This window comes from Tamandua tetradactyla, chromosome 5 (genome assembly GCF_023851605.1).
Source record: "Tamandua tetradactyla isolate mTamTet1 chromosome 5, mTamTet1.pri, whole genome shotgun sequence".
NCBI lineage: Eukaryota > Metazoa > Chordata > Mammalia > Pilosa > Myrmecophagidae > Tamandua > Tamandua tetradactyla.
The window spans coordinates 62,071,302-62,089,909 of record NC_135331.1 but is presented as its reverse complement, the minus strand read 5'-3'; the positions used below and the strand labels follow the sequence as shown (position 1 = coordinate 62,089,909).

Here is an 18,608-nt window from a genome sequence, read left to right as displayed (position 1 = left end):
GGACTGGTGATATTATCACATTCTGATTTTTCCATATGAACATGACCCTATGATGAAACTTTTAAATAATTATCATTTTTTCCAAGTGAAACCAATAGTTTTTCCTTGAAAATTCATTTTTAACTTAAATTACATAATATCATCCACATTTTGAGAGTACTGAAAGATCTTGTGAATTTTATGGCACATTTGCACATATATAACTCAAAGAGAAATAACATAAATTTAACAGTCAAATATTTTACCTTTAAGATCCCTTAATAAATATTACACACAAGAAGTGCTAAAGTGGTTATGAAAAGACTTCGTTAAAACATAAATAATGTAACTCACTTTTCCCAAAATACATAATTTAACAAATTGAAGTTATTTCTGAATTTTTAGTGGGCCTAGGAAAATAAAAATTAAATATGATATTCTGATAATTTTCAAGTAAATATCCCTAATGTAGCTTTAGATATTTTTATAGTACAGCATAAATTATACTATTTTCTCTCCTTTATCATTTTGAAAAGAAAATTTGGGAAATGCAAAAACTTATCCTTTCAAATCTATACCACAATGATAAATTTATGTTTTTTCTCTTTGATCACCCTTAAGTTCTCATTTTAATAACACTTGGCAGGATAGCTTAATTTTTGTTCATACTGCAGATTCTTTAATGAGAATAATTTGAGGCTAATAGAGATCAGTAAAATTTTCAGTGTAGTGGAGCAAAATTGCTCAATCCACTTCCAAGCTCAATTCTAGGATAATTTGTGCTCCATCCTTCCTTTCTTTATGCCTCCCCAGGTGGTGAGAGCTAATTAAGGAAACACTGGAAGAGAATCTTTGGTTTCATCATTAAGTGTCAGGAAGGAGGCATTTCTAGAAAGGTTTAATAAGTGGCAAAAAGCACATTCCCAAGGGTGCCTGTGTAGACCTTTGCCTCATATGTGAATGCATGAATAGTTGAAATGCCACCTCTTACTAATGCAGGCAAGAACACCAGAGGAATTAAGAATGTAATGATACATTCAAACTTATGGGAAAAAATGCACAAAATATCTTCTTTGAAGAAGAAAAACTATGAATTTTAATGATTCTAAGAATGTCACTAAAAGAATCAAAAGGGGGTAATATTAAAGCACAAAGCAGAGTCTTAATGAGTGCGCCAATCTCCTGAAGAACTAACTGGAAGGAAAGCGTTGACAAAGACAAATTTCCAATCCAGTTTTGGAGTTTAAATAATATCCATTATGAGAACTGCACTTAGATTGTATTAAGAGCATGATAAAAATGTGTTTATTAGCTAGGGTTCACAGCAGAAGCAAAACTGATTACTGTAATTATTGCAACAATAACTTATTGAGCATCTACTGTGTGCTAGGCACCATAAATATTACTAAAACCCATGGCCCATCTTCAAGAAGCTTACAATCCAACAAGGGGAATAAGTTAACCACAAAAATAAGTGTAATATAAAGTAGTTGATAAAAAATGACCAGGGGATGAAAGAAAAAAAAAAAACTGGGGGTCAGAAAAAGTAAAATAATATTCACAGAGGCTCAAACAAACTAAATATGTCTAGTTGTCATAGTTACAATATCATTACCAAAGTAATGACTAACCGTAATGCAAGTGATTAATTCTTCCATTTTGGAAAAACATTTTGATTGGCTCTGTCAATCTCATAGATCTTTTATCAATCTGTTGTCTGAGCATTTGGAAAGATTGAGAAAGTGGTACAAGAGATGGATCCAGCATTCCAGAGTCTATACAGTAATTTAAGGATAAAGGGGATTCATGAAACCTGGAATAAGTGGGAAAGGACTCTGAGGGTAAAAATTGGTTTGAGGGACATCATGTGGATGGGGGAAGAGAAGCATAGTGAAGAAAATTTACTTTTGATGGAAATGAAATTAATAGAGACAAAGGACAAGTCTGAGAATGATACCTTTTTGGGAGCAGAGACAAACATATTACAGACTTGTAGGAAATAAAACTTGAAAATATATAGAAAGCCTTCAATGTGATTAGCAGAAGAAGGAGAAATACACATTTCTTGAGTATGATTTTATACATTTAGCACAAAAACTTTACATAGCTGGTATGGTCAAGCAACTAGCAAGTGGCAAGACAAGATTTAGAGCTTGGTTTATCTGGCTTGAAAACCTATGAACATAATACCCACAGCTCTGTCTCCAAGAGATATGTCTGCAATAATGTATTTGGTCATCAGTTCTCAGTATGTGGTCCAGGAAGCCCCAGGATTGTCTCAGGAACTCAGTAGGTCAGAACTTTATCAATTCGAATAAAAATATTTTTCTGCCTTTTTTTTTTTTTCACTTTATGCTCTCATCAGAGTATAGGAGAAGCAGGCTGGGCAGAGTGCTGTTCCTAACCTCTAACGAGGTGCTTAGAGTATCACAGAAACTAGATAAATGCCAGCTGATATGATCAAAATATGCTGACTTAATAAATGTTCTAAGAATGTGTACAGTTATAAGCTCACAGTAAGAAGACTGACAAAATTTAGAAAAGACAGTTACTTGATACTTATAATGTAATCAATGTTGTATATGTGTAATTAAAGCTAGATAAGATGAAATACATTTTTGATTGTTAGTAATCCCTTGACTTTAGAGCATCAAGCTACCTCCTTCAGTTGGTTTTTTAGGAGTGACTAAAGATCTTGTCCACCTTAGATAAACTATTTTCAAACAACTGTACAGTTTCTGTTTCTATGCTTTCTAATTATTTAAAAACCCATATTTTTCAATTTGTACCCATTCAGGATATGAATGAGGTTTCCAGCTTCATTCAAGGCTCAAAGGAAGGATGCAATGACAACAAATTAAATTACCCACCTTTTACTCCTGGTAAGTTTCATTTGATTATTTAATTACCATTAATTGAGAATATTTTTTCTTTTTGACTGGAAAGCTCTAACGTAATTTTCAAATGACAAAATTTATAAAGTGTTGGGATTTTGAAATCAATTATTTTATTTAATACTTAGGAAAATATGCATGATTTTATATTTTGGTACAATTCATTAATTTATCTTTACATTAATAAAATGTCCATAATTTGATAATGAATTAAAAGAAACAAAATTTGTTTGAAATTATAATTTTTGTGATCAAAACTCTTCCTTGAGTACCTTGCTATAAATCTGTGCAGGTATTCAAAGTACCTACTGTGAATAGTTATATCTTAGATTTTCTTAAAGATATGGCCATCCTCAATCAAAATGAATATAAAAATTAAAAGAGGTGCTTTTAGGGGAATAGTACTCTATAAGTACATCTGAAGAAAGATGGCAATAAGTATTGCAACACAGAATAAGCCAATAAATAACAAACAATAAAGACTTGAAAAACATAAGTTTGGATTATGCAATTTCATCAAAACATATCATGGTTTGCAGTTGTGTAACATGTCTATGTGTCCAGAATTAGATTATATAAAAAATAATCCAATCTTTTCTAAAGCTTTAATAAGTGGCTCAATAGTTATATAATGTGTAATACAGATAGGTATATTTGTAGGTACTTGGTAAAGGCTATTTTTTGTAGTGGATATAGTTATTGATGGTAAAAAAGCAGAGAATTTATTACTGTAAGCGCAAATCTAATGATTATTCTAAGTTCAACAATAGTGAAGGTGGGGACCCTAATTTAAACTTAATTTTCCTCTTTCACTAGATTTTGGTTAAGTATTGCATTATGTAGCACACCATATAAAGAAATGTGGATTTAAGAAGGCCAAAATGTCTCTTAAGAAATGTTTCTGGTATGTTTTTTCTAAGATATTCTTGACAAACTGATGTACTCCAAAACACTTTGCATGGATTCCCTCCAACACTGGGGGAAACACTATGATGTTCACAGCCTCTATGGATACAGCATGGCTATAGCCACAGAAAAGTAAGAGCAATTTCATTCAAATACTCCTTTTTGTATTTATTGTTAAGGAATACTTTCATAATGTATCTATATACTTAGGAAATGTAGAGATTAAAAAAAAGAAAAAATAGATAATGTTATGCCGAATACTCATGTGAAAAATTTGTGACATTCAAAATATCAGTTATTTTACTAATATTTATGAATTTGGAACTCAATTGAAGTGCATATATGTATTTAACTGGAATATATTTACCTGGGCTTTTTAAATTTCTAATTTAAATCCTCCTTCAAATTTTTGATTTAGTTTGCCATCTCTCAATGTAATTGTATTCTAAGGGTAAACTTCACAACTGACCTGGGAGAATGATGATCCTAATATAGTTCTTTGTTTTGCTAAAACAGAAGTTTCAATTAAAATGTAGTTTTCTATGTGAAATCTTTTCAAAGATTTTTTTCTAATAAAATGGGCTGTGTGTATATAAAAGATAGACATGATATAAAACAAAGAAGGGGATAATCATATGTTGATTGTTTACTACTTTTGAGGCATTGCATAAGGATTTAAAATTCAATCACTACTAAAACCCAGATCCTGGTCTCAATTTCTCATTTTCTCAGAATCAAACAATTATGATTGAATTTGGATTTAAACCCATGTCAGGTGCCAAATCATATCTTGATATCAAAACTTTATACATTATCTTGATAAAGTTAACCTGCTGTTTAAACAAGAATATTATATATTGCAGGACTTAAATAATAAATTCCAGAAAAAGAAAAACTCCCCGTGGTCCAAACAATACAAGCTATAGGAAAAATACCTGAGAAAATTCTTATATCCTTACTAAGGTAGTCTGGATAGTTATATATACTGGCCTGATTTTTTACCAAAATTTTTCATCTTAGAAAAAAAATTGTCATAGATACACATAGAGGTGAGATGAGCTGAGGTTGTATTCTAGAAAACAACCAACCAAAAAAAAAAATCTCTCAAATATGTAAATTTAATCCCAATATAATTTGGTAAAGTTTAAAATATCGGTATTAAGATATAATTTGTCATGGGTGCAATGGTGGCTCAGTTTCCAAATTGTCACTTGCCATGCTTGAGACCTGGGTTCAATTCCCAGAGCTTACCTAGGTCAAAAAATATATATATATATATATATATTATTAGTCATAACACTAGAAAAACAAGTATATTAGGTTCAGATTTAGATAATTAAATTTTATATTTCTGAACAGATTCCAATGAGTTCAAAAGATACATTTCATACTCAAATGTTGAGTAGATACCAGAAGCACATGTTTATTTATTTTGCTTAAGAAAGTTATTAAAAGCCTGAATAATTTCTAAAACAATTTCCTTCCTCTCTGTCTGTTAAGAATATTTTTAAATAAACAAATATTCTATAGCCAAATACAAAATTGATTTTAAATTTTGATAAAAAAATAGCTTCAAATGTAATGGATTGGCTATGGGTACTGAAATATATAAACTTTGAAGATTTATAAATACAAATTAATTTTTAAAATAAATCTGATCTATTAATTTGTTTTTATTTTTAGAGCTGTACAAAAAGTTTACGGTAATAAGAGAAGCTTCATTCTCACCCGGTCAACTTTTGCTGGCTCTGGGGCCCATGCTGCGCATTGGTTAGGAGACAATACTGCTTCCTGGGAGCAAATGGAGTGGTCAATCACTGGGATGCTGGAGTTCAGCATGTTTGGAATGCCTTTGGTGAGCAGTTGCATGCAATGTTACTTATAAAAGCTCCAAATTATACTTACATTTGCAATGCCATTCTAATGATGAAAAAGTATGCTACAAAAGTTCAATCTTTCTTTTGAATGGAATTTATGAGAAAAATAAGAATGTCAATGAAATGTATAATATTTGAACTATTACAGTGGGAAAACAGGATTTTGAAAAATCAGTCAAGCCAAATGAGTCAGGAAATGAATATAAAAATAAAGAAATCATACTAAAAGCTTATATAATTAGCATGAAGAAAAATATATTAGTAAGGAAAAATCCAGAAATGTGGGTAATAAAAAATAATGTCAAAAAACGAAATATAACTGAAATATTAGATTGCCAATACAGGTTAAAAAGAAAGTAAAGCTATTTTCTTTACTGAAAAGATAAAATATGAGGACAGAGATTGTTCGAATTTAAAAAGTGGAGAAAATTTATATTTGGTAATTTTAAACATAATAAACCTGGTGAGTTTATTAAACAAACAAAGATTTATGCAAAGTTCATATTTAAGATGAAATGGAAATACTACGTAACACATGAATGTAAAATATATTAGTGAGTTATAGTGATTCATTTATTCTTTCTTCCACATACACCTACCAAAATGAAACTCAAGAATAAAAATAAGATTAAATATACTGCAACAAAATTTTGCATTTCAAAATTTAAAAAAGATGAATCAAAAAGCTGAATAGAAAGAAGCAACTGAGAACCAAACGATAACAATTGTACTTTATATAAAACTTTGTGATTTCAGTTAAATCAGTATTTAGAGGAAAACTGATAGCCTTTTATGATTAAATTCAAAACAAAGAAGGGCTGAATATTAACGAGTGAAATGCATGAACTAAGAATCAGAAAGAGAAAAACAGAATAAATCTAAATAAAGATGTACATTATGAAAATAATCTTTGTAATAAAAGCAAAGTCTCTATAAAACAATTAACAGTCATAAGGCAAAGATTATTCTTTGAAAGACAATAAATGGAACAATTTCTGGCAAGATTTATCTAAAAAAGAAGAACAAACAATATCGGGGCATATTTTAATATATAAATAAATAGTCTTCATTGCAACCAATCAATTACTGATACCCTGGAATATTATTTGAAATATAGGAGGATTTTTATGAGGAAATTTAAAATTAGACCTAAGTACATTAAAGCTATACCATGTGCATGGAAAGAAAGGATCAATAGACTAGGAATATCCCTTCTCCTCCAAATTGGATCCAAATTCAGTAGATTTCTAAATTAAACAATAAAATAGTTTTGTGGTACATAAAAGATTATTTTTTACCTATAATAGCAGCCAATATGATTTAAAGAAAAGAGTGTGGGAGTTTGTCCTACCAGATAAAGTAGAGCAATTAATAAATGATACTGAGCTGTCAATGTGCAAATATTCTAATATGGCAAAATTAGAGCTAAAAAATAGGTACTTTTTAGTACTTGTGGAAAAATATGGAAAATTTTGTATTTCAAAGGTATCACTGTAAGTCAATTAGGAAAGTATCAACTATACATATGGAAAATTTAATTATGTTCTTTAAAAAAAAATGGTTCCTTTCTCACACCAGACACAAAATTCAATTCTAGGTGGACTGAGGACTTACGTATGAAAAGTAAACCTTAAACGTTGTAGAAGAAATGTAAAAGGTAAATCTAAGGACTTTGGAGTAGGGGAATAAATTACATTTAAAAACGAGCCACAAGGTAGATAACAGTGGCTCAGCAGGCAGAGTTCTCACCTGCCATGCCAAAGACCCGGGTTCAATTCCTAGTACCTGCCCATGTAAAACAAACAAACAAACAACCACCACAAAAAAAGAGGCCACACAATATTTTCAACACATAAGTTATTGATATTCAATATAAGCATATCAAATGTAAAACTTCTAGAAATCTTCAGAATACAAGAACAATAGAAAAGATAACAAAGGATACAAACAAGTAATCCTATAGAAATAGAAACCCTTATGAACCTAATAAAAATATAAAATATCTCAACTTCCCTAGTTCTGGTTTGCTATGCTGCCCAAAGCAGATACCATGGTTTGGCTTTTAACAATGCTAATTTGTTAACTTATAAGCTTACAGTGTTGAGGCTGAGAAAAATGTCCAAATCAAGGCATCATCAATTGCTGCTTGCTCTCAGAAGTGTGATTGCAGGCAGTCCTGCACTCATCTGCCACATGACAAGGCAGATGATGACATCTGCTGGTCTCTCCTCCTTCTCCTCTGGGTTTTATTGCTTTCAGATTCTTGTTTCTGTGGCTTTCTTTTTTTCTTAGTCTGATTTTCGTTCTCTTGTTAAGGACTCCACCAAGAGCATTAAAAAAGATACACCCTGAATGAAGTGGGTCATATCTTAAGATCCCACTCACCAGGGAGGGCCACTGTGGCTCAGCAGGCAGAGTTCTCACTTGCCATTCCAGAGACTTGGATTTGATTCTTGGTGCTGGCCCATGCAAAAAAAAAAAAAAATCCCACGCACCAAAAGATCCTACTTACAATGGGTTCACATCCACAGTAATGGATTAACTTTAAGGACATACTTTTCTGGGATACATACAGCTTCAAACCATCCTTCTAGCAATCAGAGAAATACACGTAAAAACTTCAGTGAGATATATTTCACATGGATAAGATTGGCAAAAATTAAAAGTGTGACAATACCTTTACTGGAAAAAACGGAGCACTGAGAACTTTCATGTTGTGCCTATAAATGATTATAACTTCTTTTGATTAAAGGATGTGCATTTTCAATAATGATTCTAAATACATATGCACAAAATAAAAGTTTTTGTTTGTTTGTTTGTTTTACATATTCCTTGGAAATCTATATACAAATTTCATGGAAACATTTTTTTTTATCAGAGTGAGAAATATCATGTCACCTAACTATCTATCAATAGAAGAATGAATAAGTAAACTCTTGTATATTTACACAGTGGAATTCGACTCAATAGAGAACTAGGGCTATCTTAACATAGCAGAATCTCATAAAAATAATACAGAAAGAAGTAAAATGCTGTGCAATGTATGCAACATGCCAGTTATATCACATTAATAAAGATGCAAAGCAATACTGTATTGCTTAGAAATAAAGCTTATATAATCAAAATTAAAGAAGGGCATGTAAGTAGTAAATACAAAATTTAGGACAGTGGTTATTTCATGAAGGCTCTTGGTGGAAGGGGAGTCCATCTAAGGTAGGTTCACATGGGCTGAAGATTCAGTTTTACTTGGAATAATTTCTCCTGAAACTCAATATGAATACATAGGTGTCTGCTGTATTGCCTCTATTTTTTTTTGTTTCTTAAATATTTTATTATAAATATGAAAAATCAAATCAAGGGAAGTGATTTTAGATTGCAAAGCAACACATTTTAAAATAATTACGTTCCCCTGTATACATTCAATTAGCAGTTACTATGTCAAACAAAACAAGCAAACCAAAACAGATGAAAGGAAGGTACCAACTTAAGAAAATGTGGAGAAAGTGAAGAAAAGAGTATACAAAATAATGTAGTTAGAGGCAAGAGAGGAGAATAAAATAGGAAATAAACTGTTTTTCTTTATTTTTTTATCATAAAGAAAACAAAGATTGTAGATAATGCAAATTAATCATGAGCACAAAATGTGATATTCTGGCAAAGTTTTAGAATCTTTATACTATCAAATACAGATATATTTGTTATTTAGGTTGGAGCAGATATCTGTGGATTTGTGGGTGAAACCACAGAAGAGCTTTGCAGAAGATGGATGCAACTTGGAGCATTTTATCCATTTTCTAGAAACCATAATGCTGAAGGATATCAGGTACGTGTTAAGAACAACTTAAGCATTGTTCTCTATGTTTGGGGAAAAAAACAACAACAATAATTTTAGCAATATGCTGGTTTAAATGTACAGAGACATATGAAAGATTGTAGCATAGTTCTTATAGAATATTTGCAAATCCTCTCAAGGTTAATACATATGTTGTATTTCAAAACAATGGTTAGATAAGGAAATCATAAAGCATAATATATTCACAATATAATTTTTTGTCTTTAAGCCTAAATCGTATATATGTATGTTCAATCACCAATATTTTAAATCAGATGCAAACTTTTTCTTTTAGTGTAAGTCCACCAATATGAGTTCCATAATATATTTTCTTTCATAAAAAATATTATGACGCAGTAGCAATGATTTCCAGTTTTTTTCCAGTTTTTATTTCATAAAAGCAATCAAGAAATTAAAGACACTTGCTAAGCAAAAGTTGAGTCCACAATTCCTCATTAATAAACAAAACCGGAATAAACAGGTTGAAAACAGTAACAACAACAAACACTTTTAAAACATTCATCTGAATGGTGGGCGCAGAAGTACAGGAACATATTAAGCTACTGTACCAGCCCTGAGAATTTGGCATGTTGTGGGATCTCATAAGCATGTTTTCCAGGGAGGACAGTAAATTCAGTTAATCCATGAAGTCATTTAGGTCCATGGTAGTTAAACCTTTGCCTGTTCACAATCTGGTTACATATAAAGCCTTAATTACATTTGAGGAGACAGGCCACCACTCAGAGTTCAGCCTGGAAAGAGGAATGATAGAATAGAATTAAAAGATGTAAATTAGAGATGTCACTTCCTAATAAAACTAAATGGTAGGGGGGCCACGGTGGCTCAGGAGGCAGGGTTCTCACCTGCCATGCCGGAGACCCAGGTTCGATTCCCAGTGCCTGCCCATACAAAATAAAAAACCAAAAAATTAAAATAAATGGTGCTTTCTAGAAAATATGTATTCATAGGAGATCCTGGTATGAACTACATTACACCCTGTGTTAATATTTGTCCTCCAAGAAGCAGATATTAGGACAGAATTAGACATGCAGTGAAAGAGATTTACTGGGAAATACTTGCAAAGGAGAAAGTGGAGGGAGAAAATGGGCAGAGGCCTCAGACCACAACACAGATCTGAACCCATGAAGGAGATAGGTAATATGGAAAGAAGTTTAGTAGGGAGAGACCCAAACTGAGTCCAATTTTAACAGTTTCAGTCAGTTAACAGGGAGACCACAAGGCAAATTCTCCATTGGAGAAGTCCTGTATCTCCTAAGAATGTGCCTGCATACTTCTCCCGCCATGCTCATTCGTTGGCTGGGAGTAGCCAAAACTAAATGTAAGTGTGGCCTCAGGGTAAACAAGGTGGTGGATATGGGGGAGCAGAAACTGCGGCCTTCAGTTCATTTTATTTCTCTAGAGCAGAGATCTGAGCAGCTTTGCTCATACCGCTGCCCCTTGGCTGAGGGAGTTTAGCTAATCAAGGCTGGGCAGTAGAAGACTATTTCATGTTGTAAATCTGCAGGCTGGACAGGCAGATCTGCTTTCAGAACCCCTTGGTTGGCTGACCACCTCAGGATTTTCTCATGGCAAGACACGACAAGTCTTCAGGCTAGCGCATTTTAAGCTCTTGCTTGAATGTGCTAAAATCCCATTGGCCAGAGTGTGTCATATGGCTGAGTACAGTTAAATAATCTCCATATTTAGTGGCAGGAACTGCTGCAAAGTCACAGAACAAAGGATGTGTATAGAAGGAAGGGTGAAGAATTGGAGCCAATGATTCAATCTACCATAACTTACAATAGGTGAAAATTCAATTTTATTAAATTTTTTTTCATTTTTTATTGTGTATATTTGAATGAGCAATAGCTATTTCAAAGAAAAGGTTATTTAAAGCACATTTCCAAATTAATACATAAAGAGTTGAAATATTCAGGCCCTGATGATGAAATAAGGTCATGCTGAACCTTTTACAAACAAGCTAAAGTTTTTTTATAGATTGTTTATCAAAAATAGATTGAAGACCTTACTTTTTAACTTTCATTCATGTATTAGGGTTTTGGTTTCAATTTCTCTTTTTACCCCCTCAGCCTCAGGATCCTGCATATTTTGGGCAGAATAATCTTTTGGTTAAATCCTCGAGACACTATTTGAATATCCGCTATAGATTATTACCTTTCCTCTATACTCTGTTTTATAAAGCCCATCGATTTGGAGAAACAGTAGCAAGGCCGTTTCTTCATGAGTGAGTATAATATTCAAGATTTTTAATAATTTTTAAAGTGTATTCAGACATATTGAAAAGATTAATGGACATAAATCAAGACAAGTACATTTCTGCTGATTGTTTTCATATTTGTAAAAATAACTGATGAGCTGTCATAAGTAGTCATAAGTATAATTTGGTGGATTGGACAAGATTAAGATAGAAAGGTCAGAACTGAATAGAATATACAAGGAAAAATATAATAGAAATATATTAAGGGGAATTATTTTACTAATCAAGATGAAATACAGAAATATTGAAATCATATCAAGCAACTATTGTGAAAATGCATTATATAGAGATGAAAAATATAGTATAGTTACAAAAAAATGAATTGTACTTATCTGGGTAATATTGACCAGAGCAGGGACTTTCCTCAAGAAGTGGCTTAAGATATTTTCAAATTCAGATCATAACTGGAATTTATAATTACAAAAAAATTAAAGGGTAGAAAGTGGAATTTGAAATATTTCTGCTACTTTATGAAACTATGTTACAGAAGAAAAGTAAAGAGAATGGTTGTTAATAGGTAATCTTATATGATAGATTTTTTTTTGAGTGCCAGATGAACTTCTTCCTTCCTTCCTTCCTTCCTTCCTTCCTTCCTTCCTTCCTTCCTCCCTCTTTTTTTCTCTCCCTCCTTTCTTTCCTCCCTTCCTACCAGATGAACTGTATAGAATGTAAGAACTATGCACTAAAAGTGGCATATTAAGCAAATGACCAATCTACAGGAACAACCAAAAAGTGAAACCAAATGGGGATCTGAAGAAACAAATTTTTATCATTATATTTAAATATTGTCATTGTTCCTAGGTTTTATGAGGATCCAAATAGCTGGATAGAGGACACTCAGTTCTTATGGGGGCCCTCATTACTTATTACTCCTGTCTTGAGACAGGTAGGTCTTACATGTTTAATAAATTTATTACTGGAAGGGAATTCTATTTAACCAAATAATAACTGAATTAAAAAACATCTGAATAATAAATACTACTCAGTTAACTCTTTCAACTGATAAATGTTTAAACTGAAGTCTAAAAAAAAACTTCAAACAATTATAAAAATATTAAGTACCTATATGCTCATCAAATATATAATGTGTGATTGGGTGCAAAACCATTGTGTAAAAATAATATTCACTGTAATAGGAGGACTTGTTTATTGAATCAAAATCTAATCTTACAGTAATACTATTGAATTCTCATTTAAACAGATATGCACATTAAAATTTTGAAAAATTGCAAATGAAAGGGAATTTGAAAACAGATATTTGCTGATTAAATAAAAATGTTGAAAAAATGTAGTCAGTTATTTGGTTATTATTTAATTTTCAAAAGTCATTGTGTCTGTGTGATATAAAAAATGAATGTATTCACATTCATGATCACCATGTAGTTTATAACAATATAAATACATGCATGCTTTATTTTAATTAACACCCAAATTAGTTCTATGTTTGCCTGTTTGCTTTTCATATGATGAATATAAAGCTAGTGAAATAGCATTTTAATGATTATTTTTAAGAAATATTGGAATATGAAAGTACAGACAAAGGGTTTTATACTAAAACTAGTAAAATAACATTTTAATGATTATTTATAAAAAGTACTGGAGTATAACCTTACAGAGGAAGTTTTTTTTTTCTTGTAAAATCCAATTTAATATTTGACTTAATTCTCTTCTGTTAAGAGTTGACATAAACATAATATATTTGCTTGCCTTTATTTGAGGGAATGGATACAGTGAGTGCATACATTCCTGATGCCACCTGGTATGACTATGAAACTGTAAGTAACTTCATTATAATCATGTGTTCACAAGCATTACATTTTCAAACATCTATACACAAAAACTTTAAATACATAAGCATATAAATTTCAGGGTTTTTATCATTATTATAAAAAGGATACTTTCAAATATGAGAATCACAAAGAAATTTGTGTATTCACTTTTGTTCCACTGAACCCAGACTTTAATATGAAAGTATATTATTTAATGTAAAGGGTTATATTCCTCATTTTTTAATTGGGAAACTAATAGGTCAACAGTAATTAACTTATTTTAATGCTTCTTCCTATTTTACATATTAGCTTATTGTCAAAAGTATTAAATAATTAATTTTACGTATTTACTTTTATAGATCACATTGAAACATTTCAATATTGTAAAAACAATATAGCAGCATTTATACACACAGTCCATTTTTATGTGACCATGACCTTTAAAGAAATATTTTCTTTAAAAGCCTTAGTTTTGCATAACACCAATATTTGCTACACAAACCCCTTATTTTCATAAATCAATGATTAAAAAAAGACACCTTTATAAAGATATGGTTGGCTTTTAAGCAAAACAAAACAAAACAAAACAAAAAATGCAGTAGTAATTCAGTATATTGCTTATCCTTTTAGTGGAGGAATGAATTCTCTCGGTTGATTTTACTTTGAGAAACATATCACATCTTTTCCCTGCTTTGTTAAGTAAACTGAAAAAAAAGAGCTTTCCTAAGAAGTGAGAAAACCCTACATTAATATTCATTTAGATATCATGATTGCTCATAATAACTTTACCTAAGGGTAAATTTTAATTCTTGTGAAATTGGGTTTGAAGTTTCCATTAATAATAAAAAAATATTTTTATCTTCCAAATATTAGGGTGCAAAAAGACCATGGAAAAGACAGCGTGTTAATATGTATCTTCCAGGAGACAAAATAGGATTACATCTTAGAGGAGGTTATATTATCCCCATTCAAGAACCTGCTGTAACTACAACTGAAAGGTAAAAGGAAAATCACTCGCTGAAATCTGATCTATAGTTCAAATTTTCGTATTTCATATTTTTATTAAGTGGGTTAATTAGAGTTCTCTAGAGAAACAGAATCAACAGGGAACACTCGCAAATATAAAATTTATGAAAGTGTCTCACGTGACTGTTGGAACGCAGAGTCCTAAATCCGCAGGGCAGGCTGTGAAGCCGACAACTCTGATGGATGGTCTGGACAAACTCCACAGGAAAGGCTTACCAGGCAAAGCAGGAAGAGAGTCTGTCTCTTCTGAATCCTCCTTAAAAGGCTTCCAGTGATTAGACTGAGCATCACTCATTGCAGAAGACACTCCCTTTTGGCTCATTACAAACGGAATCAGCTGTGGATGCAGTTGACATGATCATGATTTAATTCTATGAAATGTCCTCATTGCAACAGACAGGCCAGCACTTGCCCAACCAGACAAACAGGTACCCCACTTGGCCAAGTTGACACATGAACCTGACCATAGCAGTCCACCCCTTGTCAACTTGGTAACTATACATACCACATTAAACCATACCTAATTTTTAAGTAAAAAAACAATAAAACACACATTTTCTCTTTCACCTAACAATACTCAACTGTCCTGCATATAACTGGAAACACAGTAACTCTCTCCAAAACAGGGTGCAAGTCCTTGGGTAATATTCATTCTTAAACTTGATATCTTACAACTTAAATAGTATAACATGAAGAAAACAGCATCACAGTCCTTGTTTTTGTAACTGATCATGTGATCGTAGTTCATATTTATCACTACCTTCTTCCACTACACATTCCATGTTCCCTTTACCCTCAGCAAGCACTTCAGCTGGCCGTGGTTCTTTGCCTGGTGGGTTGACCCAAACCTTTATTCCTGAAGTTTCAGAGACAGTAGTGGTCCTGCCTGGATTGGGCTGTTAGAGTTTTCCGTTGTTTTTAATCACAGGGCATAGTAGTACTAAAAGACAGCCTAAGGGATCTTCTATAGTCCAAGAAAATTCTTCTTTTCCTCCATTGTGTAGTTGCAGTCCTATTTCCCCTGATAGCCAGGGTCAATCGACCCAGACAATAATGTAATCCCCTTTTTGGCTTGTTGATCCAGGGGCATGAGTAACCCAAAGTGACCAGGTGGCAGTCTTCGATTCCGGTTCAACGGAATCATTGTTGTTTCTCCTGGTGGAAGCACTCCCCCTTTTGGAACGAAAACCTGTAGACCAGCAGAGTTCAGAGTCGCAGGGACAGGAAGCAAAAATTTCCCTAGTGGATCACTAGAGGTAATAGTGAGTGGTGCCACTCTCATTTCCACACCTTGGTTCCTGGACCCAAAGATCCTGGTTATGGGAGAAACAGCACTATACAACAGATGCAGATTCAGAGGATATACAGCTTCCTGGAGAATATTACCCCAGCTTTTAAGGTATTGCCACCCAGTTGGCACTGTAATTGAGTTTTAAAAAGGCCATTCCACCATTCTATCAATCCAGCTGCTTCTGGATGATGGGGAATATGGGAAGACCAGAGAATTCCATAAGCATGTACCAATTTCTGCACTTCATTTGCTGTGAGATGTGTTCCTTGATCAGAAGCAATATTATGTGAAATATCATGATGATGGATAAGGCATTCTGTTAGCCCCCAGATGGCAGTTTTGGCAGAAGCATTGAGTGCAGGGAAAGCAAACCATATCCAGAGTATGCGTCGATTCCAGTTAGAACTGCCCCTTCCATGAAGGGAGTGGTCCAATGTAATCAACCCATCACCATGTAGCTGGCTGGTCACCTAGGGGAATGGCGCCATAACAGGGGCTGAGTGTGGGTCTCTGCTGTGGGCAGATTGGGCACTCAGCAGTGGCTGTAGCCAAGTCAGCCTTGGTGAGTGGAAGTCCACGTTGCTGAGCCCATGCATAACCTCCATCCCTACAACCATGACCACTTTGTTCATGAGCCCATTGGACAATGATGGGAGTGGTTGGGGAAAGAGGCTGACTGGTATCCATAGAACCGATCATTTTATCCACTTGACTATTAAACCTTCATCTGCTGAAGTCACCCTCTGGTGCGCATTCACATGGGACACAAATATGTTTATGATTTTAGCCTACTCAGAAAGGTCTATGAACATACTTCTTCCTCAGACCTCTTTGTCACCAGTTTTCCAATCATGCTCTTTCCAAGTCCCTGACCATCCAGCCAAACCATTAGCAATATGCCCATGAGTCAATATAAAATGCACCTCTGGACAGTTCTCCTTCCAAGCAAAATGAACAACCAGGTGCACTGCTCAAAGTTCTGCCCACTGGAAGAATTTCCCCTCACCACTGTCCTTCAAGGACACCCCAGAAAGGGGGTTAGTGCTGCAGCTGTCCACTTTCGGGTGAAACCTGCATATCGTGCTGAAACCAGGCCCAAGTTTTCTCTTCCTCAGTCAGTTCACTGTAAGGAACTCCCCAAGAGGCCATAGCTCTGGTCTGAGAAAGAGAAGGTAATGTGGCAAGAGTGGAAACCATGGGCATTTGGGCCACTTCTTCATGTAACTTACTTGTGCCTTCAGGACCTGCTCTGGCCCTATCTCATATACTCCATTTCCATTTTATAATAGAGTGCTGCTGTGCCTGCCCAACTTTATGGCTTGGTGTGTCAGACAACACCCAGCTCATGATAGGCAACTCAGGCCTCATGGTAACTTGGTGGCCCATGGTTAAGTGTTCAATCTCTACTAAGGCCCAGTAGAAGGCCAAAAACTGTTTCTCAAAAGGTGAATAGTTATCTGCAGCAGATGGTAAGGCTTTGCTCCAAAATCCTAAGGGTCTGCATTGTGATTCTCCTATAGGGGCCTGTCAAAGGCTCCAGACAGCATTTCTATTTGCCACTGACACTTCCAGCACCATTGGATCTGCTGGATCATATGGCCCAAGTGGCAGAACAGCTTATACAGAAGCCTGGACCTGTCACAGAGCCTCCTCTTGTTCAGGTCCCCACTCAAAATTAATAGCTTTTCTGGTCACTTGGTAAATGGGCTGGAGTAGCACACCCAAATGAGGAATATGTTGTTGCCAAAATCCAAAGAGACCAACTTGGCATTGTGCCTCTTTTTCAGTCATAGAATGGGCCAGATGCAGCAACTTATCCTTCACCTTAGAAGGGATATCTTGACATGCCCCACACTATTGGAAACCTAGAAAATTCACTGAGATGGAAGCCCCTATATTTTTGTTGGATTTATCGCCCATCCTCTGACATGTAAATGCCCTACCAGTAAGTCTAGAGTAGTTGCTACTTTTTGCTCACTAGGTCCAATCAACATGATATCATCAATATAATAGAACAGGTGATGTCTTCTGTGAGAGAGAAATGATCAAGGTCCCTGTGGACAAGAATATGACATAGGGCTGAAGAGATGATATACCCCTGAGGTAGGACAGTGAAAGTATCTTGCTGACCTTGCCATCTGAAAGCAAACTGTTTCTGATGTTCCTTAATAACAGCTATTGAGAAAAAAGCCTTTGCCAAATCAATAGCTACATACCAGGGGATGTACTGATTTGCTCAAGCAATGATACCAAATCTGGAATAGCAGCTGCAATTGGAGTTACCACCTGGTTGAGCTTATGATAAGCCACTGTTATTCTCCAAGACCCATCTGTTTTCTGTACAGGCCAAATAGAAGAGTTGAATGGGGATGTGGTGGGAATCACCACCCCTGCATACTTCAAGTCCTTAAGGGTGGCATTAATCTCTGCAATCTGGTACTGCCTCTAATTTACTATTTTCGTAGGTAGGGGCAGTTCTAGTGGCTTCCACTTGGCCTTTACCACCATAATAGCCCTCACTGCATGAGTTAAAGAGCCAATATGGGGATTCTGCCAGTTGCTCAGTATGTCTATATCAGTTATACATTCTGGAACTGGGAAAATAACTACAGAATGGGTCCAGGGACCCACTGGATCCACTGTGAGATGGACCTGAGCTAAAACTCCATAGATCACCTGGCTTCCATAAGCCCCCACTCTGACTGGTAGACCAGAGTGACATTTTGGGTCCCCTGGAATTAATGTCACTTCTAAAC

General features: G+C 34.2%; 1 protein-coding gene across 3 annotated transcripts in view; it reads left to right on the top strand.

Moving 5' to 3' along the window:
- SI (sucrase-isomaltase) overlaps positions 1–18,608 on the top strand; it is a 106,199-nt gene that overhangs the window by 25,367 nt on the left and 62,224 nt on the right. For all 3 annotated transcript variants that reach the window (XM_077160951.1, XM_077160950.1, XM_077160949.1), the window contains exons 14-21: positions 2,777–2,861; positions 3,794–3,911; positions 5,463–5,634; positions 9,363–9,479; positions 11,579–11,733; positions 12,568–12,652; positions 13,485–13,541; positions 14,409–14,533. In XM_077160951.1, the coding sequence (XP_077017066.1) occupies positions 2,777–2,861; positions 3,794–3,911; positions 5,463–5,634; positions 9,363–9,479; positions 11,579–11,733; positions 12,568–12,652; positions 13,485–13,541; positions 14,409–14,533 (914 nt within the window). The remainder of the gene's footprint in view (positions 1–2,776; positions 2,862–3,793; positions 3,912–5,462; positions 5,635–9,362; positions 9,480–11,578; positions 11,734–12,567; positions 12,653–13,484; positions 13,542–14,408; positions 14,534–18,608) is intronic.